Below are 19879 nucleotides of genomic sequence, written 5' to 3' on the forward strand. Positions count from 1 at the left end.
AGTGTTTGTGAAAAAAGGATGCAATTACTTATAAGAAAATTATTGGTTTTCAGGGATCCAAACAGTGACCCCATGGCTGTGGGCCGATCTGACTTGGATGCATTCACTAGCGGAGGTGGCATGATATTTAGTCCCTTTGGACATCAAGGAGAAATTAAGGATCCTGGTGCTGGCGTACCCGATGGTCTGCCAAGGTAAGTTCCCTTTTATACTTCATTATAATTTTATTATGGGTATAGCAACCATAAAACATTAAAAGCATAATAGAACTTTATGCCTGTGGTTGATACCGCAACTTCCATTGTGATGGTGATATATTCATACAGTAAGAAAACTTTGCGTTAATAGAGCTAAGACAACATGTTAGCCGAGCATGACTAGTGCAACTGGTGGCGAATAACTATAACTACATGGTCACCATATGTATTAATTTACTTACTTACAAATGGCTTTTAAGGAACCCGAAGGTTCATTGCCGCCCTCACATAAGCCCGCCAGCGGTCCCTATCCTGTGCAAGATTAATCCAGTCTCTATCATCATACCCCACCTCCCTCAAATCCATTTTAATATTATCCTCCCATCTACGTCTCGGCCTCCCTAAAGGTCTTTTTCCCTCTGGTCTCCCAACTAACACTCTATATGCATTTCTGGATTCGCCCATACGTGCTACATGCCCTGCCCATCTCAAACGTCTGGATTTAATGTTCCTAATTATGTCAGATGAAGAATTCAATGCGTGCAGTTCTGCGTTGTGTAACTTTCTCCTGTAACTTCATCCTGCTTAGCCCCAAATATTTTCCTAAGCACCTTATTCACAAACACCCTTAACCTATGTTCCAAGTTTCACAGCCATACAGAAGAACCGGTAATATAACTGTTTTATAAATTCTAAGTTTCAGATTTTTGGACAGCAGACTGGATGATAAGAGCTTCTCAACCGAATAATAACACGCATTTCCCATATTTATTCTGCGTTTAATTTCCTCCCGAGTGTCATTTATATTTGTTACTGTTGCTCCAAGATATTTGAATTTTTCCACTTCTTCAAAGGATAAATCTCCAATTTTTATATTTCCATTTCGTACAATATTCTGGTCACGAGACATAATCATATACTTTGTCTTTTCGGGATTTACTTCCAAACCGATCGCTTTACTTGCTTCAAGTAAAATTTCCGTGTTTTCCCTAATCGTTTGTGTATTTTCTCCTAACATATTCACGTCATCCACATAGACAAGAAGCTGATGTAACACGTTCAATTCCAAACCCTGCCTGTTATCCTGGACTTCCCTAATGGCATATTCTAGAGCAAAGTTAAAAAGTAAAGGTGATAGTGCATCTCCCTGCTTTAGCCCGCAGTGAATTGGAAAAAGCATCAGATAGAAACTGACCATATATATTAACTTGGAAAAATAAATAAACACATCACAAAATATGCAATATTAAATAAAACAATGCACATTATTGCATGTCCGATACCTTAAATTTAAACAAATTGAAACAAAGGAACAGTATGGAAAGCACAGAATTTTACTTTGCGAATTGGCACTAATTTCAAATGTCACTTAAGTTTAGGATTTTTAAAAATTCATAAAAGCCTTGTATTCAATGCTCCAATTGGGAAGTGTAAATATACGAGAGTCCAAGAATACTGTTGGTACAGCAGTTTAGTTCTTTTTATAAGGATTGATTTATTATTACTCTTACTCGGTTATATCAATTTTAATTAATAAGCCCTTATTGAAATTCATAAACTGGCTGTTCTAGAAGTGTTCTGTTTTGCATTTTATTTTAGCAAGTTCTCTTGCCGAATATTTATAAACTACATTTTACATCTGGAATAATTACAGCAGAATTTAACCGAACGATTAAACGAAATAGAAATATAAAAATTCGGATATTTGGAGAAAGCGAAAAATGCAATTCTGGGTTTCGTCTCTTCGTTCGTTCGTTCATTCATTCATTCATTCATTCATTCATTCATTCATTCATTCATTCATTCATTCATTCATTCAGTGTTCTGCCCAAGGGTAGGTCTTTCATCGCAAACCCAACTTTCTCCAATCTTTCCTATTTTCTGCCTTCTTCTTTGTCTCCTCGTATGTATGTATGTATGTATGTATGTATGTATGTATGTAGGTATGTATTTATTCACACTGCAATGGGTATATACCCGGTGGCAGTGGTAACTAATTACACTCAATAATGACAATAATAAACTTATTAATTAAAAATACAATTAATAATAATACTAATAATTAATACTAATACTAATAATTATAATAATAATAACAACAACAACAACAACAGGGAATACACTAAATTAAATGAAACGATCACTTAAAATAACATTTGAAATATTCTAATTTGTATCTTAAAACTAAGATCGAACTAAAACCCCCGAGTATATGTTCATATCTGCACAAATACCTTTCCACATTACACTCATTTCGCTGTCAACTCACTCACTGCACTGGAACTACGACACATTTCACTGATTCTATTCTGATTTCACTAACACTTCAAAAACATTTCACTGTTCAAATACTTTGCACTGCTACTATGAACTATAAAGCTTCACTGACAGGAACACGTTTCACTTACACAGCACACTTCACTGACACGACATACTTCTTCACTGATACAACACACTTCACTGACACAACATAATTCTTCACTGATACAACACTTTAATAACAACATATCATTTACACCCTTTAACTACTGTGTATAATTACCGTCTATTAGTAAGGTCCTGAAGCCTATTTTTAAATGCATTTTTGGTTGTTGGTAAAGCCTTTAGTAAGTCTGCAGGTAAAGCATTCCAGTCCCTGATAGTACGATTGAGAAAAGATGATCCATATATCTTAATGTCGTCTATCATCTCATATCTTCTTCTGTCCTGAACTCTTCTTCCATTCACCATTCCTTCCAGTGCATCCTTCAGTAGGCAGTTTCTTCTCAGCTAGTGAATCAGTCAATTCCTTTTCCTCTTCCTGATCAGTTTCAGCATCATTCTTTCTTCACCCACTCTTTCCAACACAGTTTCATTTCTTATTCTGTCTGTCCACTTCACACATTACATTCTTCTCCATATCCACATTTCAAATGCTTCTATTCGCTTCGCTTCATTTCTGTCTCATACAATGCCACACTCCATACAAAGCACTCCTTAGTTCTTTTTCCAGAGGTCTACAGAACGTCCTTTGTTGTTCCTGCAATTTAAAGTCTGAAAAATACGATTCCTTTTGAAACCCTCATTCTTCTAATAAATCTTTTGCTCCTGTATCATCAGTTCATCACCATAACATGTAAACAACTGAGTTTCCCAGTAATGTTAGTAGTAGTGGGATCGCTATCTGTATGCACACTCATGTCTGTCTAGCAGAAAAAATGGCGAAGTTTCCTTAGTGTATGAATACCTATACTGTGGTGATATGGCTTGAATTATATAGCCTACATTTTAAGTCATAATATAATATAATTTACAAAAATAGAGTATAATGCTTAAAATTTCATTTCAACCCCTGTATTCTAACAAGAAGTTGTAAAAACTAATTACATTTTTTTTCCTCACACAAACGTTCATTGATATTGAACTCCTTTTGTGTAAATTGAGTAACTTAAATCTATTTGACAATGCTGTCGCCTGGTTTCAATCTTACCTTCATGACCTCCAGCAGTGTACATTAGTTGGTGATTACTCTTCTGAATGGCGCATCACAAGTCTGGAGTTTCTCAAGGGTCTGTACTAGGTCCTCTATTATTTATGATGTATATTAAGGACTTGACAAACATAATACATCACACGTGTTTGCTGACGATTTAGAGATCTATCTATATTCACTCTCATCCTGATGAACTAACTGATGCGGTGGCCACAATGACTGAAGACTTGAACTCTATCTGTGGGCTCAGAAGTTCGGATTAAGGTTAAACCTAGGAAAATCGCAGGCAATGTAATGGGACATCAGCGCTTGCTCAGTACAAAATTAACGACAAAACCATACCGAGACTAACAGTAAATGGGTCATTTATTAATTATAGCAACACTGTAAAAATCTTGGATTATTAATGGACAAAGATCTAAATTGGAATAGCCAAGTGACTCACATCTGTAACAAAGTATTTTCATTGTTCCACTCTCTAAATCATTTGCGAAATTGTCTGCCTCTTTCCATAAAAAGAAACATTGTTCAATTGGTAGGGATGCCCCATTTTGGTTACTGCGATTCTCTCATGATAAATATGACTACCAATTTAACTGAAAGACTACAACGTATTCGTAATGTGTGTCCACTTCATCTGCAGTATTCGTAGATTTGATCATCTAACACCATCTTTTGAAGCTCTTTTATGGGTCCATCTAAAGGAGTGGAGAACAGCACATTCTTTATCTGTTCTATTTAGAATATTACTCTCTTCTACTTCAAAGTATCTGAAGTCGCTTTGTATACCTTACAACATTGTGAAATCAACATCAGACTTTATTATCCATTCCTCGTCACCATACCTCTTTTTATTTCTTATCTTTCACCATGTCAGTTTATTGCCTATGGAACTCTTTACCTCGTCATGTCAGGGATTGCCGAATAGTTAATCAATTTAAATTAAGAATTAAGAATTACTTTTACATGGAATTGATTTGTGAGTTTAGCTGATTTTTATAGGTTATTCTGTTTGTTTGTATAAATTGTTATTCAATATTTCATTTTATTTATGCTCCTTAATGTGCATGATAACGATTTTATACTGGGTGTTCAGTTCAAAATGTGTCTTGGCTCGCTGTATGCCGTCATGTGGCTAGCTGATGAGCCTATAGAATTCAATCTTCCTACACTTCCGCAGCTCAGGTGTATAACCTAAGAGGCAGAGAAGATGGCTAGCAAGTACGGCGTTCATTCTGAAGAGTACGTACCGATACGTACGATAACGCCGGTAGTGGCAGGAATGTGAACTGTTTGGAAATACGTACTGTCGGGATATGGGGAGAGGGTTAAGACGATTACTTATGTATTTGTTGACATTAACTTCGACGGTCAACATGGACACGGAGCATTTGATTTGTGTTGTGGAATGTTACCGTTCGCAACCGATGATAACAAATACCCTGCGTACGACTTGCCGGCGCAAAACACAGTTCGAAAGAGGCTATGGTAGCACACAGACCGTAGAGACCGCTATCTGTTGCTATGACGTTCAAGTTATACCGTACACGTTCTCAAGTTCAGATTGAAGAACACCTTAAATAATAGGCAACTTCTCTAACATATCAGCTGAAACTCACTTCAAATCGGTGACCCAACAACAGTGACGTCATGACACACTTTGAAATGAACACCCAGTATTTAAGTATTACCATTAATTTTACTACTTTTGTTATTACTATTGTTTCAATGTATATTTCACTTCTGATAGTGTGGCAGAGAAAGCCTCATTGCATTAACTCTACCAGAATAAATAAATAAATAAACATTGAACATGACAGCAGTACAGTGCACTTCAACAAATATTACAACAGTAGAAATAAACTGCTTGATTGTTTTTCATGTTCATATTTGTTCCATTTTATTCTATACTGCATTTATGTAATGCATTAACGGTCTTACTAATAAACAGTGTATAATTTTTACACGAGACTTATACAGAATTGTTACAGGAAACGTTACTAATAAACCATGCATAAATAATGGATGAATATGCAGCGTGTAACTATACATGGGAATTGCTTTGCAGTAATGCACACAAAACCCCTTGTTTACGTGCTGTATATAGAGAAAAAATGGCCACAGCTGTTCATATAAATTGTCATTTTATGATGATGGTTACCTTGTAACCACAGAAGAACAAAACAAAAAGCACAGAATAATTAGAATAATATTTTTCTAGCTGTACTCTGATCAAAATATACAGACGTGGACAAATTATTAGCACAATTGAAGATTTTTATTATATATTTTTACAAAATATGATTCTTCAATTCAGACTACAGTTGACATTTTTGCGTACTTCCAAATTATTAGCAAAATTGAAGATTTGTATTGTATATTTTTAGAAAATTTGACTCTTCAATTTGGACTACATTTTATATTTTTGCATATTTACAAATTATTAGCAAAACTGAAGATTTTTATTATATATTCTTGCCAACTTCATCTCTTCAATTTGGACTACAGTGCAAATTTTGGATATTTTCAAATTATTATCAAAAGTGAAGATTTTTATTTTATATTTTTACAAAATTTGACTCTTCAATTTTGACTGTAGTTGACATTTTTGCATATTTATAAATTTTTAGCAAAATTAAAGAGTTTTATTATTATGTATTTTTACAAAATTTGGCTCTTCAACTTAAACTACAGTTGCCATTTTTTGCATATTTCTGTCTACTATAATGATGGAAATATGCAAAATTGTCAACTGTAGTCTAAATTGAAAAGTCAAATTTTGTAAACAGAATTATCATAAAAATCTTCAATTTTGATAATAATTTGTCCACGACTGTAGCTTTGTAATTGATCAGACCCAGTTGTACTATTGATACTTAGTGCGGCACACTAGCACACACCATCGGATTTTATAGAGAATCTGTTAATTTATTACCTTTTGTAATAAAATGATGATGAAACTATGAAGTAGCCGTGTAACAGTTGTATTGTTATACATGATGTATGTAGTAAGGAATTTATACACGACTTATAAACAAGAACAGTTAAACGTCTGTATAAGAGTTTTTATTAGTAAGACCGTTAGAAAGCAGAAGAAATACTTCGTTCCAAACAAATTGCTTGCTATTTGTAATTCATATTTTTCTTAACACCTTCTTGTTCATTTCATATAGAAAATTACTGAAACAAAGCACACCATGAAAAAGCATCATAATCATCACATCATCTGTGCCTCCTTAGCCCCGGTTCACACGAGCGGAATGTCTGCAGAACGGCAGCCGCACCATTTTCTATGGCACACTAAGTTAAATGTAACAGTTCACACAGGACGGACAGTCTGCGGCAGCGGAATGTCTCCGCATGCCAGCCGCATCGCCCATAACGGAACGGACGCCGCATGGTGGCCGCAAGTTCGCTACGGGCTATTGAATTATATTGTATCAATCACACGAGCGGACGCGGCAGTTTGGCGGCGAGTGTCCAGATGACATATCTTGGCTTTTACGAGAGCAGGACTCGGTACCTTAGGCATGCTTTGGCCCTTTGTATGTCTATAGGCCTATATCCGACGATTGTCCAAATCTGACAGGTGACCTGACTGACATTCGTGAATCTGATGCTGACAGGTAGGCCATCCTGCATCAGTCCCTAATAGAGCTAGGTCCCATTTCACGAACAAGTAGCCTGATAAGTCTCAGGGACCGGAGTCCCAAGCCCTTCTTGTCATCGTCGGCTGACAGACATCCTATATGACCCCCAAACCTTTCCTATATCAGCATCGGAAATCTGTAAGCCCTTTTACTATTGCAAATGATAGATGAGAGGAAAGTGAGAGTGTTGGTGGAATGGTAGAGGGAAATGGGAGTACCCCAAGAAAACCTCTGTAACGTCTGCTTGAGTCACAGTCGACATATCACACATGTATTGTAGTACTGGCTGTTGCATTTTTTTTAACTTGTAGTGGTGAATTGCACATTGTGATTGTATTCGATGAGTGATATAGATGTAGAGAAAGTTGACGTTGAGGTGATCGAGAATGAGAAAAGGCTATTTGAGCCATTCAGCGCAAAAGTGGTGTAAGTCAAGATTGGGTAATGAGGTTTAAAGTAGAAATTTTATAAAATATAGCGCAAAGTAGCAATTAATATGTCCTTCGTGCTATCCACTGACTACTAATAGTTTAAATAAACTGAATATTAATTGCTACTTTGTGCTGTATTTTACAGAATGTTAACTTTAAACCTCATTACCCATTTCTAACTTACACCACTTCTGCTCTGAACGGCTCATATATTTAGGACATTCAAAATGAAGAGTACAAGGACAGAAACAAAAAATGTTCAGCTTTGTTTGAAATTTGTTGTGTACTGTTTCTCACTTTCTTGGAACATTCTAACGCAGAAAGGAAATGTGTTAATAAATAGTCCTTGTCAAATATTTGTCAGTCCACACCTGTGGAGTAACGGTCAGCGCGTCTGGCCGTGAAACCAGGTGGCCCGGGTTCGATTCCCGGTCGGGGCAAGTTACCTGGTTGAGGTTTTTTTCCGAGGTTTTCCCTCAACCCTATATGAGCAAATGCTGGGTAACTTTCGGTGTTGGACCCCGGACTCATTTCACCGGCATTATCACCTTCATCCCATTCAGACGCTAAGTAACCTAAGCTGTTGATAAAGCGTCGTAAAATAACCTACTAAAAAAAAAATATTTGTCGCATAAGCCTATACAATAATACCTTTTACTTTATTAATTTCTCTATGTACTTTTTAATAAAAAGTGATAACGCTGATAACATTTCAGTTCCTGAAAATAAAAGAAACGGTAACCTTAACATATTTCATTCCAGTAAACTATATTTATTATTGATAATTCCTTCTAATCCCCTTCTACTAAAGTACCAGTAATACACGTACAGTAATATATTTTCTCCAAAGTGAATACGAAATTAAATACACTTATTACTTATTCATTTCAACAATTAAATGCATACAACTATTGGCATTAATTCGCCATAAATGTTATAGAAAGCATTCTATTGGAGATATAGCCAGTCTTACGTTAATATATTCTTTCTGAAGGCATTTTTCAGAGTATGATACAATAAAATTCATCGAAGCTGGGAAATGTCATTTTGAAGTTAATTAAAATAAACTGATTCCTCCTTGCGCAACTAGTTAAACAACACATGAAAAGTTCCTTGTAATAAAGGACTGTTGACTATTGGATGTACTCAATGTCTTCATCTTTACTTTTCTTATCAATAATTGCATTTCGAAGTACACTAGTACTGCATGGTGATTAGCATCTATGGCGACTGTCCATCTCAAATCCTTCCGTCCGTCTTTTATCCGCTCGTGTGGCCTCATAACAGTGCGGCCGCCGCGCGACTGCCATTCCGCAGACATTCCGCTCGTGTGAACCAGGGCTTATTGTTACTAACCGCATGATCTACATTCCTACCAGCTTTACTTAATTTGGGTTCTTACTGCTGCTTGCTCACCACATGACCTACATTCCTGCCGGGGCTTCAGAACGAGAACCTAATCAGTAAGTAATATTAATTTTGATTGTTGTGTTGCATATTACGTCCATTTTTATAGTTTCATTGCATATTTTATGTTAAATCGCATGATTCTGCATTTTATAAATGTTGCCTCATAGAGTTTGGTGTTTCTGAGCTTACAGTATTTGAGTATATGTAGGTACTGAAAAATATTAGTGAAATGCTAACGGTTTGCAGGGTTTCTACCTGAGGACTTTGAACTTTACCAGCTAATCCTCTCATTGTATTCACTGGAATTCCACACTCCTGTCCTATACAAATCTTACCCTGAGGCTAAAATTATTATTAGAAGGGTGCCTCTTCTGCTCCCTTCCATACTTTGTAGTTTGGCGACAATAAAGGCCCATTCACAATGAAAATTAAACATAAACATAACGTAAGCATAAAACCTTGTGTCCATGTTATTTAATGAAAGCATTCACAATGAATTACATAAGCATAAACTTAATCTTAATCATAAGACGTTAACATGAAAGTTTGCAAACTCCAAACTTCCATGCTTATGTTTATGCGATTTGGAAACAGTACACAAGCGGAAAGCGTGTTTTCACTTTTTGTTTAACATCTCATGGGCTTTGCCTACAGGCAATATTTTGATCTATTGGCCGTGATGATAGCTAGGCGCACAACATGGAATCATATGACGAAAAGTTGATTATTTTACATCTCCGTTTCTTTGATTTCAAGTATTGAAAGCCATATACTGATGCCATTGTAGTTATTAGAAACATAAATTGAATAACTACATCGTCAGTCATTGTGCAATTCTCCATTTTTATGTAATAGATTCTGTAGTTTTGTTCATTCAGTGTGTTTGTTTCCACACAAGTGTTATGTTTACGTTATGTTAAATTTTCATTGTGAATGGGCCTTGGCTACTTAAGTTTGTGGCATATGTTTATGTGCTTATGTTAATGTTTACGTTATGTTTAATTTTCATTGTGAATGAGGCTTAACACTTTCCCCTAACATGCCTTTAATTTGGACAGGTGGATAGGTAGAAGGTCTGTAGTAGGCTACATGTACAGGTGTTTTGTGAATGAGCTACTGTATTTGTGTTTTGTGGTGATCTGTGAAGTGCTGTAATGCCCCCGACTAAATGTTCGAGAAGAGATCTTGCGGCACAGTGGATCAAGGGAAAAGAATATCTTGGAACAGATGGTGAAGTAATTTATTGTGATTGTTGCAGTGAATATGTAAATATTACTACTTTTAGTACAAATTAAATATTTAGGATAATATAGGCCTATTTTAGAAAACATTATTTCCGTCAACCTTGAACATATTGCATGTGAATTTGGTGTACTTGGTCAGTGCTTGGCATGCAGGCAGTCAGTTCATCTGATAAAATCACTAGTTCTAGATCATCATGGCATTAAGAAGAAAAAAAAAAAAAATAAATGAGTGAAATATAGGCTTATGTAAAACTTTCATTATCAAAATATTGACTTACAGTAGCGTGCAAATTAATCCGAACACGACATATTTTTACATTTTCTGTCATTGTTGGCCTCACAGCTGCTCATACCGCTTTAATTGACATCTGTAGTACGTGTAATTCCATTGTTGAAGGTCTGTCATTATTTTTTTATGTTGTTGTTTTCTAATGCCAGGCGTTTGACAATAAAGTCATTTGACCTCTTGCACTCCAATATTTTTCAAAGATATTATCATGACCAGCCACTGAAGCACAGATTTTGAGGTGTTCCGAATCCATTTTTTGGTTTGAGTTGCACAATGGACAGTTAGGGGACTGATATATTCCAATTCTATGCAGGTGTTTGGCCAAACAATCATGGCCTGTTGCCAATCTAAATGCAGCTACAGACGATTTTCGTGGTAAATCGGGAATTAACTGTGGATTTTGATGCAGAGAGTTCCATTTTTTCCCTTGGGATTGTGTTATCAAATTTTGTTTGTTGAAGTCTAAGTATGTAGATTTAATAAATCTTTTCACAGAGTAATACGTAGATTTAGTAACAGGTCTGTAAGTAACAGTGCTGCCCTTCTTTGCTAAAGCATCCGCATTCTCGTTTCCCAGGATTCCACAATGGGATGGTATCCATTGGAATACAAATTCTTTTATTGAGTGATATTAATTGAGAGAGCATTTTAGTTATTTCTGCTGTTTGAGATGAAGGTGTGTGTTTAGAGACTATTGATAGAATAGCTGCTTTGGAGTCTGACAATATAACTGCATTTTTAAATTTACTGATGTGGCATAGAAGATTCCTGAGACTTTCACTTATTGCAATGATTTCTCCATCAAAACTTGTTGTTCCATACCCAAGAGATCTATAAAGTGAGAAGAGACAGCACGTAACACCTGCACGGGCACCTTATTCTCTGGAGATCAAGGATCCGTCAGTGTATAAATGAAACCAGTTTTGTGGAGGTATCTAATATTAATTGTCTCTAAAGACAATTGTTTTAGTATTTCAGTGTTTACTTCTGATTTCAGTATTTCTTCTGTTAAATTTATTATTATTTTTTTTATAATATGTGACATTTTGCCTGTCGCTTTGTACTTATAAGCATTTCAGTTGTGTTGGAAACTTAATACTGCAATCCTGTGTACATTCTGTCGTCTTCACAAATGGTTACAACGCCACGAAAACGGTCTAAAATTATAACATTAGCAGAGCATTCTTCTATGACACAGAGGCAAATTGCTGCAGAATGTCACATCGGTTTGGCTACTGTTAATTCGATCATAAAACGATACAGGGAGACTGGATCCATCACACCCCAGAAAAAAGGAAACTGTGGCCGGAAAAGGAAGACTTCACCTGCAGATGATCGTTTAATTGTCAGGAAAAGTAAATTAAATCCTAGACTAACTGCTGTCGACTTAACCTGCGAGTTAATGGCTACCACTGGGGCGAATATTCACGTCACAACAGTGCGGCGTAGGCTTTTGGAAGCTGGACGAAGGGCTCGTAAGCCTATTAAGAAGCAACTGCTAACCCCTGTTATGTGCAAAAAACGCTTAATGTGGGCAAAATTACATCAACACTGGACAGTGAATGACTGGAAGAATGTACTTTTTTCCGATGAGTCTCATTTCGAGGTCCACTGCCACCGTGTTTCTTACATATGGAAAGGATCCAAAAAAGTAACAGCAGCTCATCTCCAACAAGCACCCAAATACCCCCCCCCCCAAAGTAATGTTCTGGGGTTGTTTTACACATGAAGGGCCTGGAGCATTAATACCTATCAAGGGAATGATGAATTCTGACAAATATATTCACTTATTGGAAACCAGAATCGTACCCCAGCTGCAAAAATCATTTCCGAATGTCAGAGGTGTGTTCCAACAAGACCTGGCACCATGCCATACGTCTCGAAAAACTACAGAATTCTTCAACAAGAAGAATATTCAGGTACTCCCCTGGCCAGGCAACTCACCCGACATCAACCCCATTGAGAACTTGTGGTCAATTTGCAAAAGAAGAATGCAAAAAATGAAGATGATGATTTCTGCCCTCATTGGTGTATGGTTTCGCGATGAAGAAATGAAGAATATTTGTGGGAAATTAGTGGAATCCATGCCAAATCGTCTCAGAGCTGTTATTAGGAACAAGGGAGGCCAAATAGATTACTGAGGTATGTCTTAGATTCTTTTTTTATCCCGTTTGAGTGTTTTTGCATAAGTAATTACGTTGTTCAGATTAATTTGCATGCTACTGTATTTTACGATTTGATAGTGCATGAAAATCCTGTCTGAAGTAATGATACTGGATGTTCACTAAAAAATTTCTTAACCAAAACCTATATAAGGAATTGATTGGTTGTACTTCATGTTCCAGAACAAAACGGAAGTAGAGGTAACTAGCTGAACTTTGAATATTCATATTAGAACCTAGATCTTATGCGATATCTAGGTATAGGACTTTTAAAAGAAGCAACTGCAGTATTACTAAATTATTTTTGCATTTGTATATTTGTTGTGAATGCAGAAAAGTGATATCTCATGTAAGAAAATTAAAACGAAACTTTATTCTTCAATGGATCCCATCACATTGTGGTTTGATTGAAAATGAATCTGCTGCACAGAAATCCTGCAAAAAAATTCAAAGAAGTTTATCCTACTATTCTGTAAAACTGCTAATCAAGGGAAAATTTCAATGAATGCACATATAGAACTGCAAAAACAATGCTGAAGGCAAGAAGTAATCCAGGAATTGTTCAATTACCGCAAAAATCTGCAGTTGCAATGTACTGATTAATTACAAGTCATGACTGTCTGGCAGAACATCTACACAAGATTGTAATACTTAACTCTTCCTTTTGTGTGTTCTTATGCAATTCTAATTAACCTGTGAACTTAGAACATTTATGAAGATATAGACCCCTACAATAGTAATATACATTACAAGAGCGGTATGTTGACGTTTTCATGTTCGAGGAAAAGATTGAAAAAGCGAAACGTAGTTGAGCTTTTTTAATTTCCGAGAACATGAAAACAAACATACTGCTCGTGTATCGTACATTATTTTGTGCGAAGATAGTTTATTACATACCTGAAAGACGAATTTATAATTAGTTGCAATGAAATCTCCATGTTGGTTTCTGTTTAATGACGGCAACTTCGGAAAACCAAAATATCTTTCTTCAACATTGTTGCTATAAAATGTTTTGTGTGTTTACTATACTCCAGCAGGCCGTGATATACGTCTGTCTTTTTTTTCCCCCAGTCTATAAATGCGAATTTAAAACAAACGGTAAGGTTATGTAATGATTTATTTTTCATTTTAATATTTTAACAATATTATTTATATAACATATTGCAGTAATAACATCGGCATCTGGAATCTTGTTGATTTTTTCACGGCTTCCTTAATGTTACTTGTATCAGGAATGCAATAAGTTTCGTGGAGTAGTAGACTTTACTTAATTTTTGCAAATATTTAAAAACAATAATTAACATTGCAATTTAGGTGAAATTGCAGTGGTAAGTTTCCAATTTATAATTATTACTATGTTAAACGTCTCTAAAAATAATATGTTAAAAGCCTAAAGCAGTAAAATGAATGTCGCGCTTAAGCGGTAAGAAGAGGGGAAATTGTTATGTGTGTTACGTTGGTAATACTGAATGTGGTATTTCACACTTACTGCATATTGGTTCTGTGCGGTAAACAAGCAAATATGCACGATCTCGCACAAAAGGAGATTCTGTACGTAAAAAAAAATACTGGAGTGCAAGAGAACTAATGGCTTTGTTGCCAAACGTCTAGGCATTTGAACAACATCATCATATTGGTAATAATGAATTTCTAATGTATTTTTTTTTTGTAATATGTTAAAGAAAATATCTCTCCTAATATTGTCAGAAAGTACCTGGTTTGTTGTAATAATATATTTCGAATATTTTTATTTTGTAATAGTTAAAGAAAATATTTCTCTCACTGTTGTCAAAGGCTTTAGCATAGTAAATATTAATGGAGTGTCTGAAATGAACAAACACATACACAGATTTAAAACTTTAAAGCCTGCAGTTGTGCTACTGACTTTCTGTCGCATAATCTGCTGATAAGGAAAAGTCTCTAGAAGAGTCACTCATTACTGTAGATTGTTATTACTAGACTTTCGTGGAATTGCCACGAGAATCGTATGGTTTACTATGCACGCAGTATAGACTGTATGAGAAGAGGACGTGCAACGGATGGAGTACCGGTATGCCTCTAATGTAAATACTGAGCAGTATACTGCGGTTACAATAAAACTTGTATCCTGCATTCAAGAAATATAATGAATGATCATTGAAGTAGGAAATGTCTAAACATGTAAATACACAATTATTTTGTAGTGAGATATATTAACTCTTAAAATGTAATGTAAGATACTCACATCATCCTTGAATATGTGCATTGCAGTGAACAGTTACGTACATTTTGAGCGACTGCAAAGTGAACCTCCGATGGTCACTCAAACACTTTTTATATTGGGAAAATGTACGTTCAACATCACACGATGTAGTAGGTGCATATTTGAAGAACCGAAAGTCACTACTTTTTAGTACACCAACTTCAGACATCTTGTCGTGACCTGATAGCATGTCATTTATAATACGAAGTTGTGAATAGGAGAATTTTTAGCACTAATGTTCCCAACTTACATTTCACTTTTTCTGAAATTAGTGAATTGTTATTTTGGATAACGGTTTGTGATACGTTATACAGTACACTATATTAAGGGCTTCTGAGAATTGTAGTTTAGACGATTCTAACAGGATGATGCTTTTGGACACGATTTTAAAATTAGACTCAATTAACAGAATATCTTCCAATAGCTGTTCAGAAGGCAATGATTTTACAGCTGCAACAGCGGAACTGTCTGTGCTATCCAATGCATCAGTTACCTCCATTATTTTGCCGTAATATTCTGCATAATAATGAACGGCATCCAACCACGTTCCCCAACGGGTCAAGACTGGCTGCGGGGGTAAGGGTATTCCAGGGGCAATTATTTGGAACAGCAACACTCTCATTGTAGTATGTTTGATTGAATTCTTGTCTGCACTGAACAAATGTTAAGCTTTGACTATTCCAACCACAGTAATGCAAAAACAAGTGCTCACATAGGTATACATTAGCTGTAGCTGCTCTATCTATTTGGACCGGTCACAACTCTTAACATAAACTGCTTATACTACGAGACCGGGTGGTCGCTCACCTCCTCTATACTACCATACATCGGCAACCTGATAGCATGCTGCGTGTGGCAATTCAACGAAGTCTAGTTATTACATTAAAATATAAATAAAACACATAGCTTTATTTAAAAATGTCATTTTTTCACTAGAATCTCCTAGGTCAAAGCATGCAGTCTGCTACGATTGTTTTCGTCTTGTACACTGCCAGTCTCATTCAGTTCTCTAAAATTGTATTCATTGTTACAAGTTATCTGTTTATACAACTACTGCTAACTATCGATCGTCTTAAGTGCGATGCAGGGGCGGCTTTTGGGGTAGTGCCAGTGTGCCATGGCACCACCAATGAAAGAAACAAAAATAATATCCTAGAAAGCAGTTGTAATAGTTTATACATTTTATTTGTATTTCATTTGAACGAGCGCACGCACATATCCGGATGCACTCTTGCAGCGTTTTTCCGAATGTTGGAGCCACTTCGCTGCTGCACTACCTGCGTCCATATAACACTGTACAAAAGGCTACTGCTTCTAGTTTATTTGCGTTTCTTATGGCAGACTTTGAGCCGAATTCAATTTGACTCAGTAGTTAATATTCCGCCTGCTAGAGCACAGTAATGCAGAAATTTCGCTAGATGGCAGGGTTGTTGGAGACGTTATTTGTCTATGAGTTAGAGTTCCGCGCCAAATGTTAATGTAATGTTGCCAATTCAAAACTAATGCACATAACTTGGATTTGAATGTGTAAATTATTATCCATTTAGCTATATTGAACGCAGAGATAGTCATGGTTCTTTTTAGAAAGATAAATTATTTTTTCATATTATGTAAAACTGTTTGTTAACGTTGTGTAATATTTGTTTCATTTTGCGGCAACTAAATATCGCTACACGTTGCTATAGTATTGATGCTTCTGTTAACGATACATGAGATCTGTGCAGGACATGAACATGTGTTATTCAGGCCGCTGCCTTGGATTCATCGGCCTGTTAAATAAAGTGCAAACGTGTTTGTTTATTATCTATGCCATTGTTTATCTCGTGTGTTTTTGCCAGTAATTTTACTAGTTATAAAAGTTATTTATAGTTGACTAACAATACTGTGAAAGTTGTGCATTATCTGTATCTGTAAATTTCGTTATTAGTTTCGGAAATGTTATTGTAACTGTTACTAGATACATTATTAACTGTACGCCTGATAAAATATCTGGTTTAATTAATGTGTTTTATTTAATATAATGCAAATGTGAACTGCGATTATTAATTTCACTAGGGTAATTTGCGTAAAACTTTCTTCATTTTTGGCACCATCACCAGAATGTCTCACCGGCCGCCACTGGTGCGATGCAATCGATATATGAATTAGTCATTGCCCATACATCATTATGTATTCTATCGATTATTTCAGCATTCGAGCTGGCGCACCTTTAATACACGGTTTTCTTTTCTCACCAAAATTTTTTCCTTGCATAAAGGACGCATCCCAGTTTTTTGTTATAAAAAAAAAAAAATTGCGTCTATTACGCGGGAGAGATAATTTGTATAAACAAAAGCCGCCCTAAATAAGGGTTCGAAAGATCGGCCTACTAATCAATTCATAAAGAATAATAAGTAAACAAAACAATTTTGTGACACTTGGGGAGAAAGAAAAAAACATTAAGATAAGGAAACATAGGAAATCATTTACAAGAAAAATTTTGTTGGGTACAAATGATTACTAATTATAGCTAAATTACAGAATATTCGGAATTTGCACAACTGAGTTTATATATTGCACCTTTCAAATAAGCATTACTTTCTCCAAGCTTGTTCGGAATGACGATGTTTAACTTATTGCATGTTTTGTGTGCCACATTTTTCTTTCTTAAAGAAGTTACTTAATTTGTTACTTATTTTCCCATTATAAGTCATGGTGACCCATGTTTTTGCTTTCTTAGTGTCCATTAGTTGAAAGGTAGTTTGTGTCTGGTTTTTTTGTGTTCCAATGCTCTTATTGACATTGTTAAATAAATATACATCTTGATTACACAACTTTTAACACTACATCACTTCGGAAAATGTATTATGTCTTTCACGTGTTAAATTTAACACGTGAAAGGAACATAATACGTTTTCCGAAGTTAAATAAATACTAATATGTACTATATCAAAAGACTGCTGATATCGGCACTTTTTTTCAGGGGAAGTATTCCTCCAGGTGCTCGTTTTGACCCATTTGGTCCTCCAAATATTGATGTGAAAGAGATCCCAGAGGAATAAGATTCGGAGCATCTGATGCAGATTATTATCAGCCAAGTATTCTGTCCTTTGTGGCAGGTCCACAAATGGTGAGAAGATTTTTTGAAATGTATACATACAGAATAAGACTGATTTTATATATTATCACCCCAATTTCGAGAATAAAGTAACTTGGGACTTGAGGGGAATATTTTATTTAATGGATGAGAGAAAAAGTTGAACAGTTAATACTGCAAATTTGGAACAAACAGGATGCAATAACACTGCGCCATCTGAGGCATTGTGAATAGTAGAATTGGGTACACTTTCAGCCGTACAGTATCTGTTTGATTGGCAGTTTTCACTCCAGTCGTTCACCATAACTACGCTGCTGTTTGCTGCCAAACAGTGTTAGGTTGAGCCACTTATAAGAGCAACTTATCCAGTTACCTTATTTACAGCAAATGTTGAAAATGATCCCTTTGGCACGCACACACTCATTATCTTCAACTGATAGCAAAATTAAACTACAAAAATTTAATCTACTGCCTTTATTCCTAGAAATAAGCTTGATGTACTGAAGTTGTTTTATATGGTTTTCATCTATAAGCAATTTTGTGATATTTCGTGCAGATGCTAAAGATTTAGACAATCCAATCTCTTGAGCAAGACATTGTAAGTGATTTTGTTTGTGTATGTTTTAATCATTCATCTATCTCGTCTTGTTTCTGCTCTGTTAAAACCCGGTGTTTCATGTTTTGCTTCTTTTCATGTAATGTTCCTGACTCGCTAAAATTTCTGTGTCTAATTTCGGTGTGGTTTGGGTTCAGTCAAATGGAAAAATATTTGTGCCTCACCAGTTGAAGAGTTATAAAATGTTATAATGAAATGTATGTAAATAATAATTGTAGGCCTAATTAAATTATTATAAACTCTTCCAGTGGTGAAACACGAATCTTCTTGTGTTTGGTTAAACCTGAACCACACTGAAACTAGGCACTGAAAATTTCTTCTTTCTTCTTCAATATTCTCCATTATGAAATAATTGGCAAACCATGCCTTTTTGCCATATATACAATAGTGTTATTTGAGGATTAACCTCGACAGCCCTTATTATTTTCACTTTCTGTTTGTTAGTAAATTTTTTCCATTTAGCCGCCATTATAAAAATGTGTAAACAGCATAAACTAACAAAAAACTTGGAAACAGGATCCGCACAACTCGCGAGAACAAAGCAAGTAAAGCAACCACTCTGTGAAAGCAACGCAAAGCAAGACCATAAAGAACGATGCAGAAAACTGTCGTCACATGGCACCACATTACTATCGATTGAGGTGTGCTATCGAATATGCTGGTACTATTGTTTATTGAAAATCAAATCGATATTTCTGACTTCATCATCACAAAATCTACTTGAAAAATATTCCTTGAAAGCGGGATTTTCCTTAAATCGCGTTTCCTTAAATGTGGGAATTAATTAAATTATTCTTATGGTAATTTGGCTCAGACTCTGTAGATCATTCTTTAAAAACGGGAATTCCTTAAAAACCAGAATGTTAAAATGGGGTTTTACTGTGTTTCACAAAGACAGAAACATTAAATCATTCAACTGTCCGGCTGGCATATGTCACACCCAATAACACACAGCAGATAAGTCAACTCAAATGAATATCCTACTGTAGCACTGAAATTGTTAGGCAAGAGCAAAGAAATTCTATGCACCATGGTGCCTATAAAGTTTTGTGTGTCGCATGAGTTTTTTTGTCGAGTTCAAAAATATTTT

General features: G+C 35.6%; 1 protein-coding gene across 7 annotated transcripts in view; it reads left to right on the top strand.

The window, feature by feature from the left end:
* The window catches only part of LOC138696941 (proteasome inhibitor PI31 subunit-like), a 70257-nt gene that overhangs the window by 21701 nt on the left and 28677 nt on the right, over window positions 1–19879 (top strand). For 2 of the 7 annotated variants that reach the window (XR_011331494.1, XR_011331493.1), the window contains exons 3-4: window positions 54–194; window positions 18060–18206. Coding sequence is in view for 1 of the 7 variants with exons in the window: in XM_069822452.1 (XP_069678553.1) it covers window positions 54–194; window positions 18060–18138 (220 nt within the window). In the remaining 6 variants the exon portion in view is untranslated. Of the gene's footprint in view, window positions 1–53; window positions 195–9129; window positions 9214–18059; window positions 18300–19879 lie in introns of those variants that run through there. The other 5 variants (XR_011331496.1, XR_011331495.1, XR_011331498.1 and 2 more) reach the window with 4 other exon arrangements.

The sequence above is a fragment of the Periplaneta americana genome, chromosome 3, assembly GCF_040183065.1.
Source record: "Periplaneta americana isolate PAMFEO1 chromosome 3, P.americana_PAMFEO1_priV1, whole genome shotgun sequence".
NCBI classification, from domain to species: Eukaryota; Metazoa; Arthropoda; class Insecta; order Blattodea; family Blattidae; genus Periplaneta; species Periplaneta americana.